We start from the raw sequence: 11,008 nt of genomic DNA on the forward strand, positions 1-11,008 counted from the left end.
AACTGCTTAAGCAAACCATTTCTTTAAACAAACAAACAAAACCTTAACCTATGCCAAGTGAGGACACAGAGCCTGGACATTACAACATCTGGGTGTAGAAAGCAGACAAAGGAACTCATGTTCACAGTGCTCTACACAATCCATGTAATAAAAGTCTAGCCAGGCATCAAAGCAAATCTACAGAAGATGCTGTGAGATGGACAATCTTTACCAAAGTGTGAACCGACATGATTCAAAGCACACTGCTAACTTACTGGATAGCCCCCTGACGTCAGTGATGCCAAAATAAAGAGACACGTTCTCTTTTTAAGTATTTAATATATTAAAAAAAGGAACATAGTATAAATGCTGTGGTATAAAGAGGATCCACATTTCTCACAGAATAAATTCGTAAAAATGACTTGCAGTGAATGAGCAACAGGATCTTGAAACATGAAAGTTTTGTTAAACAAAATTTCAAAATTATAATCCCACATTTTGCCATTTTATCTATGTATTAACATTGCTGTTCCTCTAAGAATTTTCATCAACACTGTCTTTTTATGTAAAAATATACATGTAGATATTTAACTTCCTGAGTGACTAGTCATACATCAAATATAATTTAATGAGACAATTTTAAAGTTCTTAGAATGAACTAGTATAGATTTATAATGTATGTTTAATTGTGATAAAATTCAAGAGCATACCACAGAATTTGTACTTAAATTCTGAGTTAGAAAATATGATTTATTCCCAAACAAAACCAATAAACTGTTTTAAATAAATTGTTAATAAAACGATCACTGAGAAGTTCTATTTTCTCATTTATTAATAAAATGCAGATAGCCATTTCAGACTACCAACTTGGATGTTTCCTACTATATACAGCAAAATGATTTCATTACCAAGAAATTTCTTGCAACACAAAAGGGTGAGATAACTCAAATATTTGCTTTATAATCAACCAACCTATACAGTTCATCTTTCCTAGGCTGAAATGACTGGAATGGTGGCCCATTCTCTTGTATAAAATCCTTCCTCTTCTGAAACCCTGAGGGAAGGTAATTGAAGTAACAAATGTGGAGCCACAGTTCCAGTTCTCTATGAAACTGCTGCTGGGTTCAAATTTCTTTTTTCAAAGACAGGTGGAAAATTGTGGGGCTACTCTGTACAGTTTTTAGAAATACTTCCAGAACGACTTAATTAAAAGGGCCTAAAATGGCCCTGTAAACAATGTCCTTGGAATGCTTGTTAGTGTCGAGATGAGGGCCATTTCCCACCTCTACTACTGTCTCTTCTGTTATCATAGTCATGGCTCCAGCCATTAGGATTCCTGTCGTCATAGTAGAAATCCTCTCGGCCTCCTCTGTAATGATAGTCAGACCCATGGTCAGAGTAGCGTTGCTCACGGCTATAGTGTCTATCTCCTAGGTAGGGGTGAGAATTCTGTCTTTTACGCTGTAATGACAGTGCATCTTGGCGCCACTGGGAGCTGGAAGACTGGTTAAAGGTATGAGCGTGTGATTGACCTGATGGCGAAAATCCCGACTGATCTGCATGTGGAGAACCAAATTTCCCAACATATGACATCTGTCTGAAAACATTGTTCATCTGAGGGAAGAAAAAAAAATGTTAACTGCAAGGACTTAACAGCAAAGCCAATGTATCATTTAGTCAGTCAATGATACATAGAATAAAGGAAAATCAAAATCACCCTTGCCCAGATGCATCCCAAGCTGAATGTAATTAAATGTGGCCCAATACCAAAGTTTCATTCATCTTGAATGTCTACTTAAAGATACTTGAACAAAAATACTCCTTCCTTTCAAGAATATAAAAGACATCACTCAATATGACCATACTATGAATCACTGTAAGAACACATGAAGAACTAGACCCTCACTAGGAAAATCTTTGTGAAGGTGGCATACAATCTGAGTGCTAAGAAACTGATCAAAAAGAGACCATTTGCTTGGCATTGGTAGCCCACGCCTTTAATCCCAGCACTGGGAGGCAGAGCCAGGCAGATCTCTGTGAGCTCAGGGCCAGCCTGGGCTACAGAGTGAGATCTAGGGCAGGAACCAAACTACACAAAGAAAACCTGTCTCGAAAAACAAACAAACAAACAGAAACCATTTCAGAGGAGAAAGAAGCACATAGCAGAATCCAGAATGGGCTCTGAGAAAGACAGCTACAGCAGCAGAATAGGTCCTGCATCTTAGAAGCTGTTAAGGGTTGGTAACAAAAGCTGTTCATAGTGGTGCACACCTTCAAACCCAGCACTCTGGAGGCAGAGGCGAGTATAGCTCTGTGAGTTCAAGGGCAGCCTGGTCTACAGAGTGAGACTATCTCAAAAAAGAAAAGAAACATCAAAACACAGCTGATTTGAGTTTTAGGGTAGGTCTCATGGTATTACAAAAACTACTTCAGGTAAGTTGATCTAGAAGATACATGTTAAATTATTAAAACTGTAATGATCATGTTAGTCTAAATATTTGACACAGTATTAAGAATTAAAATAAAGGACATAAAGTAATAAAACTGACTGAGAAGTGAAAAGTTATCTGATGTAACAGAAATACTTTAACCCAAGTCTTAGCAACTCAACTGGGGGAGGGGGGGGAAACCTACTACTGCTTGCCGCTGATAATCTTCTGGAGAAGAGAAGGACCTCTGAACCATCTGCGCTGATGGAGTCACGTTACCCACAGTCCTTTCATAGCTGTAAAGAGAAAGCAAGAATGATGAGTGGTCATCCTTCAACAAATACTCAACACCAGTCACTAGTGCGGCAGTTCTCAATGATGAAAATGATTAAGACAAGCACAGCTGTTCCTATGTGTTGGATGACTGAAACAGCTGGAGGAAAGGGCAGTCTACTTTAGGTTGGCTGATCAGGACAGCCTTTCTGAAATGGAGACATTTAAAGTAAAAAGTGAGGAATGTGATTATCTGGAGGCAGAACAGGTCCTAACTGTGGGAAAGGCTAGTTAGAGAAGTCAAACTAGGAGCCTAGGAGCAAAACACAGTTCTGAACATGATGTTTTCTGGGAACACGGCAACTTTCCTCTTGCGTAACTATGGCTACCTTTACCGATATAACTGCAGACAGAGACAGCAGGGCAATGTATTGGTCCTAAGCTAATGCCATCGTTCAGAGATTTTATCACCTAGCTATAAATGATATAAATTTTAACTTGAGCAATTAGGTAGATATTTCTGAGACATTAAATTGAAAAGGTTTGGACAATTAACCATGTTTCCTCATCTTAGGGTTGATTAGAGTGGAGGTAGGAAAAAACAAGGGGCTCTCCTTTAGCTTTTCTGGGGGTCTCAGAGGAGATCGTGTGTCCAGATTCTAAGAGGGGCAAAAGTACAATTTACTTTATGCCAGCAGCGTATTAAAATAATCCACCCTAGCCTGTGATTAAAGTTAAAATAAGTGATTAGTATACTTACTCAACCCTCCCAAGAAACTCTAAGGGGGAGATCTTTGTTCCACTTAGGATACCTTTGACTGTTTTATGGAAGTGGCTGAAGAGAACATTTTGAGTGCCAACTGACAAGTGTTTACACCACTAATTGACTTCAGCTGGCAAAAAAGGTCACAGGGAGATCAATGTTTTTGTACCATTGCTTTTTATCATTCCTCCTTCCAACATTTCTCTTCAAAGCAGCCATCCAATTCTCTCTGGCTTTGGCAATGCCTTAATCCAAACCAACTTTGATCCAACAGTCCCACATGGTCACTTGCCAATAGCTTCCTAATTGGTATTTCTTTCACTGTGTCTCTTCTAACACATTCTTCTCCCACGGCAACCAAGTAACTCTTTAAACTTTGAACTTTGTATCATCATTGTACTTAAACTATTTTAATGCTTTCTTCCTGTTTAGGATAAAATCCCCCCCAAACTTGATTGTAGCACTATGAGATGCTTACTTAGCTCTTATGTACTTCATCAAAATTCCCTACTGCCTTCATTGCACTGGCTTCTTTTAGTTCCTCATCCATCTGCATCATCTCCTGCTGTTAAAACTCTCTCAAAGCACTTTCTACATCTCTAGAGAACTAATTATAGTAATTAAGCAAGTAGCCACAAAGTACATGTGTTCATCTCAATTTGAAGCTCCACTTGGCAGTGTACCATACTGTGGCTTGATCATACCAACCAGGTTTAACTTCACACACTGCTTGCACACAGCTCAAATTTGGGCAAGTTAGCCAAAATTAACTTTCTGCACTCAAAGTAGAGACAGATAAATCCTACTTCATAGGTGCTTCGAGCAGTAACTGACGTCATACATGGAAAGGATTTGGTGAAGCATCTAAAACAAACTGAGTTAAGTAAAGACAGGACTATCTCTAACCTTCAGTAGCTACAGGGATTTCAGAGACCATTTTATTCAACTTTCTTTCCTCAAAGGATAGGACCAAGAGAAATGAGCCTAATGACTGTACAATTGGCAAAGGTAGATTTACACTCCAGTTCTATTAACTCAGCCCAGTAGTCAATATTCACTAATCAGTACTTTTAAACAGCAAGGGAAAAAAAATTATCAGGGATAAAGTTACTATAAAGTTAATATAACCTTTAAAAGATGGGGGGTGGGTGGGGGTGCACAGTATACTGCCATTAGGGTAAATATTTTTTGTTTCAATTCCTGTCTTTAACACATATGACTACAGTTGTATTTTATTTAGTGCAAAAGAACCAGTCAATCGTGCACTGAGGTCATTACCTCCGAAACTCTCTGATAAATGACTTTAATAGTGAGTGAGAAACAGTACCTGTTAGGAGATGTGGAGGTGGGGCTTAAATTTCCAACATGATGCTGGGGATATGACACACTGGCATCCTGAGAGGCGTGACTACTTCCTAAAATGAGGTAATTTCAAAAATTCTAATTGAAAACCAAAGAGTCCAACAATTTGAAATGTCTCCTCCAGTCTAAATTACCCACAAAGAGACAAATAGCTTAAAAGCAACACCAACCCCCCTCAAACTAAAACAAAACAAACCACCACTAAAATTGTTATAGACTACCTCACAGGTTTTTAAGTAAGTAATAGCAGAAAAAGAAAGCATTCCAAACAAGATACTACTTAAAGCAGAAACAGCCAATCTGGCAACGGTATTCTGATACCCATCCTATAATGTATGACTGGATGAGTTGAAAGCTTTATCTTATCCTCACAGAAGAGGAGCAACAAAATCAGTATTTGTAAATCACAAAGCACCCTGGGAAATAGCAAAATTTCAAGTATTTTCATCACTAACTCCCTATTCCCAATCTTTAAAACAAAAGTCTGGTACGGAGTCAACAACTACAATCCCAGCACTTGGGGGTAGAAGCAGGAGGACCAAGAGTTCAAGGCCAGACTTGGCTACACAGTGAGTTCGAAGTTAGCCTAGAATACCTGAAACCCTGTCTCAAAAACCAAACAAACAAACAAAAACTGGAATAGTAAAATAGAAAGCAAAAGAAAAACAAACAAGCAAAAGCCCCTCTCCCTATTGCCACTATTCCTGAGCCATTACCTGATCTAAACTGAATTTTGATAGGCCTCCCGAAAAGTTTGATTCCATTGAGAAGATTCATGGCGTAAGGAACGGACACTTCGTGTTTGAAATTCACGAATGCAAACTGTTTCAGTTTGCCATCTTTATCTTTTGGGATTTTCACCTTTATTACTGGCCCAGCCTGCAAAGAAAAGTATTCGTAACTTAAACAAGGCAATTTCAGGAAAACATCTGAATTTCAGAAACAAATGAGAATGCAAGCCTGTCACGGTGGCACATGCCTGTATTGTCAGCAGTCAGGAGGTGCAGGCAGGAGGATCAGTTCAAAGTCAGCCTCGGAGTCCCAGGCTACCAAGGCTACAGAGACTGTCTCTCTGTCTCAAATACTATAAAGAAGAGAACACAAAGTTTTAAACAAAAGTATGTAATCAAGATCTCATTAAAAACAAGATGTCCTGACAAGGGCCAGCCATCTACTTCCCTTTTAGTAAGGATAACAATTCTAGTTCTGACTTAAGTCGAGATTGTTATTTATAATATTTAAAAGAACAGAAAGCATGATACTGTATCTACATCTCCCATGATTGTGTGACGTCTTACAAAGCAAAACAACAGCTGTCATTTCCTCGGGGCACGAAAAAGAACATTTACAAGACAAAGCGGATTTTCTTCGACTGAAAAAATTAACTTCCGCGTCGATCGATCAAATATAACCAGCTACTGAGTCATGAAGCAGGAAAGGACAGGATAGGCTGGGTTTTTCGGACTTAAGAAACACGCCAATGCTGCTTTCCTACTTTCCTACGTTAAGCTTATGGAGTTTTTAAAACACTTTAATGAGCCGGGCGGTGGTGGCGAACACCTTTAATCCTGGCACTGGGGAGGGCAGAGCCAGGCGGATCTCTGTGAGTTCAAAGCCAGCCTGGGCTACCAAGTGAGTTCCAGGGCAGGCTCCAAAGCTACACAGAGAAACCCTGTCTCGAAGAAGGAAAAAAAAACAAACAAACAAAAAAAAAAACACTTTAATGTTTGCAATTTCATACGCAAGTTAAGCGGAACTAGAAAGAGAAAAGCGGAAACGTGTGAGACGAAGCAAAGGCCAATTAACTCATAGGTAAGGCTAGGTACGCAGGACAGGGAAAGCAAGGCTGAGGTTCCGCCTCGGGTCCCTGGTCCTTCCCCGGGATGGAGACGCAGGCACCCACATCATCAGACGTCACTTTTGGCCCGAACGCCCCGGGGGTTCCGGCCCGGCGCGCTCCGCTTCTTAGCTAGGCCCTTGAATGCCCGCGCCGCCCTAGGGCCGTGCCCGCGCCTTACCTGGTGGAAGAGCTCGAAGAGGAGCTCCTCCGTCACCTTCGTCTCCAGGTTGCCCACGAACAGAGTGCGGTCGGCCTCGGCGGCCGCCGCCCCCATTTCCGCGTCGCTTCCAGTCTCGGGCCTAGTCTGACTGCTCACAGCCAGGCGCCAGCCGACCGACCCTACTGCGCACTCTCGCGAAGACCCGCGTCCTCTCGTTCAGACGTCACGACGTAAACGCCCTTCGCGCGCGACCGCAGGCCGGCTACGCATGCGCGCGGGTTTCCGGCGGCTGCGTCTTCCGCCGTGGCACTGAACATGGCGGCAGGGGCTGGTAACGGTTGATCCCGACGCGGCCTGGAGTGACCTGCGGCGCTGCCGAGGGCCCGGTTTGGTCGACGTTCGTCAAGCAAACACTGCGGGCGGTGTTTGAAGGATGGCCCAGAACTCGGTGTCGCTGTCGGCCGGCGATCAAGCCGACAGGGCGGCCCACCGGTCCTCCCAAGGCGATCTCAGCCCGTCGGCCGTGGCGTGGGCGATGGTCTCCGGAGACAGCTTCCTGGTTACTAGTGTTGAGCCGAATCAGCCAGGAGGACCCCGGCCGCCAGCGCGACCCAGCGTTCGCACCGACAGGCGCCGAATGCCCGTTGGTGGCCGCAGCCGGAGCCGCAGCCGCCAAGGCAGATTCTCGCCTTACCCGACCCCTGGCGTCAAGCTGGACCTCTTGAGAAGGGAGCTGCAGCAGCGTCTGGTTGCGTTGGGAAATGCCCTCGCAGCCCGGATCTCGACGTAGAACGAATGCCTCCCCTCACTCACTTCGCTTGCAAACAAGGCCTCTCTGAAACCGTGTGTTGGTGTAGCGGCAGTTTTATTTTTCCCTGATATCTTCACCGATGGGGGCGGTTAATATAGCCCTATCAAAGAAAAGTTTGGCCGAGCTTGCAGACAAGGCCTCCCTGAAACCATTTGTTGGTGTAGAAGCAGTTTTATTTTTACTGATATCTTCACTGATGTGGGCAGTTAATGTAACCCAATCTAAGAAAAAGTTTGGCCGGGCGTAGTGACACTCCTCTTTAATCTCAGGACTCGGGAGGCAGGCTCGAGTTCCAGGCCAGCCAATGTTACATAATTAGGGGGCATGTCTTAATATCGATCCATATGGGGCCAAAAAGAATGTAGGAGGGATTTTCTAAGTGACTGTGAATGTAGTCTCTTGTCCAGGCGTGCTGGGACATGCCATGTATTAAGGATGGTCTTGAAATCAGCCTGCCTACCTGCCTGTGCCTCCTAGGTGCTGAGATTTACAGGCGTGAGCCACACACCCGGCTTGAGTAACAGTTACTCAATACAGAATCCAGCAGTATCTGATTTCCACAAACCTCCCAGAGTGATTACTCTGAGGCTTGTAATTCAAGTGTTCTTAACTGCCTTCCTCTTTACTTCAGACTACCCTTGAATTCGTGTTGGTGAAAACAAATGTCCTTTATTACACTGTTTTATCCTTACATCTTCTCTCACCACCTCACATTACCCCCAGTCCCCAGCAATCCCCCCCCCCAACTCTGTTTTTTACTAATGTCTACAGACTCCCAGTTTGTTTCCCCAGGGTCGCACTCTGTAGCCCTGGCTGTTGTGGGACTGACAGACATGACTGCCTCTGCCTCCCAGGTGCTGGGATTAGAGCCATGCACCACCAGGCCTGGCCAGACTCCAATCTTAAACATGCTAAAAACAAGTACTATTCCAAGTTAAGTCAATGTGCATACTCTTCCAAAGACTTCAAATGAATTGTTATATGTGTCATGTCATTGACTCCACGTTTATTAGTGTGAGTCTGCTGTCACAAAATATGCTGGAGGGACTTAAGGCTCCATCAGAGTCACTTCTCATTTGGTCTGCTCACTATGATCACTTGAAATCTTTGTCTTTACTTTTTGAATCCTGGAACAGTTTTTATAACTTACTTGACAGGGCCTTCCTGTGCTGCCCAGATTGGTCTAGAACTAGAAACCCTACCTAAGGGTCCCCAGTGATAGGTGTGTACCCAGCAGCAGGTGAACTTCACACGTCCCTGCTTCAAGAGCCATGAATGCATTCTGAATGGAGAAGCTAATAGGTAATGCCTTTCGGTATTGGTTGTGATGGCTTCCCGTGATAACTGTTATGGTTCTCTTAGGTGGCTGATCGTTTTTATACTGTTCCCCAAAGTAGTATTGGAAGTTTGTGGGAGTTTTGTGTTGTTTGTGGACCCTTGTCTACTCAGACTTACTTAAAATATTGAGATAAAGTAAAATCACCACATACTACACAGTGATTGTTATAGAACCACATGTTAAGATGAGGATTTCTATAGAGTGGTTAATATAGTGAGAAGAAATCATGCCAAAAGAAAGATGCTGACAGAATAAATAATATTAGCTACTTTTAATCGAGTGCATGGCATCGTGCTAGAGGCTGTTGATCAGTAGGTTGAGCTGATTGAATCACTCTGTGCATGCTTGATAATATTTCAGAAGATAATTTATAACAAACTATCCCAGATACCTAAAAGGAAGTTATCAGAGCTTTAATCGAAACTCATAGTTGAGGAAATTCCACATAATACTGTGGGTTTCAGCCTGGGGAGGGATAGTGAAATGAAGCTTGAAAAAAGAGTGCAGTCCTAAAATGGAGAGCTATCTAATAGTGGAAAATGCCACCTCAAAAGGCAGTAAGTTAGCTGCCAGAGAATTGAGAAGAAGCTGAATCCTGATTTCATCAAATACTCTGAGTGCAAAATAGGGCTAAAGGGACTCAGGTCTTGCCCATTTAACACCTGATTCTGTACTAAAAAGACGTTCTGTTGAAGTTAGACATAGGGAAGTAGGGATTAAGAAATTTTATGATAAAAAAAGGTTAGTACCTTAGCAAACGAGGACACTGTAGAGCTTGAAAGAGGGTAATTAAAGACAATGGCAGGCCAAGCACTCATCACTCTGGAGGTGGTTGGGCATTAAATTGTTTCTGGAACATACCCTGAGGTTTGCAAATGAAGAAACAAAACCTGTCATGAAAACCTAAAAGTGCACTTGGGCAAGGAAGGGCTGAAGGGAGTTGACTTCATTTCTGTTCTGGTGTGTCTGTGGTCATCAGGAGTCAGGCTCTGGATGAGTAATAGTGTTAACAAGGTTCATGATGTCTCCTTTGGAGGGAAGAGAGCCTGCACATAAACTCCATTATTTTACATGAGCGTCAGTGGATGCCCAAATCCTTGTTCTTAGTATGTGCAGAGGTGTCGAAGTTACAATGTATCACAAATACTATCCCATCCCGTGGAAGCAGGAACCGACATAAACCTTTGAAGTTACCCGAAATAGACAAGTAAGTGTTCCCAAGAACAGACCTTATCTTATGCTGCTTCCCAAAGTGAGTGTCCTGGCAGTGCTGCTAATGCACGTGCTGACCCTATAGCACGAGTTCAAAGAATAGGATTGGGAGTTAGAAAGTCTTTATAAGCACCTGGGGTTAGGCAGCTGGACAGCTTGTGTGGGCTCCTGTTAGCATGGTTTTTAAAATTCTAAAAACATTCAAGGTATTAAAAGGAGACCAGTGGAGCCACTGAAAGAAGGTAAAAGCTTGTGGAAAGCCTGAGCGACCAGAGTTCCATCCCTGGATACCACAATGAAAGGAGAGAGCCTGCTCTCCAAAGTTGTGCAAAATAAATCCAATTTTTTTTTTAAGGAGCCCAGTGAAGGGACTAGTAACAAAAGGAGACCAATGAGACTTTCCCTTAGTACTAGATGGTATTTACAAGAGTGATTGTAGAAGGGAAAGGGAGGGAAGGAAGAAAGGGAAATAATACAAGAAAGAGTGCTCCCTGAAGACCCCAGTGTCTTTCCAGCCGTCTCACACATTCAGTTCATTTATTCAGATCCCATTAAGATACATCTCTGGAGACGGGTGCTGGTGACCCACGCCTTTAATCCCAACACTCAGGAGGTAGAGGCAGGAAGATCTCTCTGAGTTTGAAACCAGTCTGGTCTACAGAGTGAGTTCCAGGAGAGCCAGGCCTACACAGAGAAACCCTGTCTTGAAAAATAAATACATCTTTGATCTTTCCAATTCTGTAAAAAAAAAAAAAAAAAAAAAAACTGCCTTTTTCTTAGCCAACCAAATGCATAATGTTCAATATGGCTCCTCAATACCTGACCTTACTGGCTGTCCCC

The 11,008-nt window shown here is 42.8% G+C and overlaps 2 protein-coding genes across 4 annotated transcripts; one reads left to right on the forward strand and one right to left on the reverse strand.

The window, feature by feature from the left end:
- Positions 1 to 298: 298 nt before the first annotated feature.
- Rbm7 (RNA binding motif protein 7) lies at positions 299 to 7,064 on the reverse strand. Of its 3 annotated transcripts, XM_076576243.1 has the most exons (6): positions 6,825 to 7,018; positions 5,786 to 5,890; positions 5,523 to 5,685; positions 4,772 to 4,859; positions 2,614 to 2,704; positions 299 to 1,593 (listed from the first exon to the last, which is right to left on the reverse strand). In XM_076576243.1, exons 3-6 carry the CDS (start codon positions 5,581 to 5,583, stop codon positions 1,234 to 1,236), a joined length of 600 nt encoding a protein of 199 aa, XP_076432358.1. In that variant the 5' UTR covers positions 5,584 to 5,685; positions 5,786 to 5,890; positions 6,825 to 7,018; the 3' UTR covers positions 299 to 1,233. The 3 variants fall into 3 exon arrangements, with proteins under 3 accessions (XP_076432358.1, XP_076432357.1, XP_042136802.1); XM_076576242.1 differs by lacking the exon at positions 5,786 to 5,890 and having other exon boundaries at positions 6,825 to 7,064; XM_042280868.2 differs by lacking the exon at positions 5,786 to 5,890 and having other exon boundaries at positions 1,348 to 1,593; positions 2,610 to 2,704; positions 6,825 to 7,032.
- A 175-nt stretch (positions 7,065 to 7,239) lies between these two features.
- On the forward strand, positions 7,240 to 7,652 carry C7H11orf71 (chromosome 7 C11orf71 homolog). The gene has a single exon (XM_006979758.4). The coding sequence runs from the start codon at positions 7,240 to 7,242 to the stop codon at positions 7,594 to 7,596; it is 357 nt and encodes a 118-aa protein (XP_006979820.1). The 3' UTR covers positions 7,597 to 7,652.
- The last annotated feature ends 3,356 nt before the right edge of the window (positions 7,653 to 11,008 follow it).

This window comes from Peromyscus maniculatus, chromosome 7 (assembly GCF_049852395.1).
Source record: "Peromyscus maniculatus bairdii isolate BWxNUB_F1_BW_parent chromosome 7, HU_Pman_BW_mat_3.1, whole genome shotgun sequence".
Classification (NCBI taxonomy): Eukaryota; Metazoa; Chordata; class Mammalia; order Rodentia; family Cricetidae; genus Peromyscus; species Peromyscus maniculatus.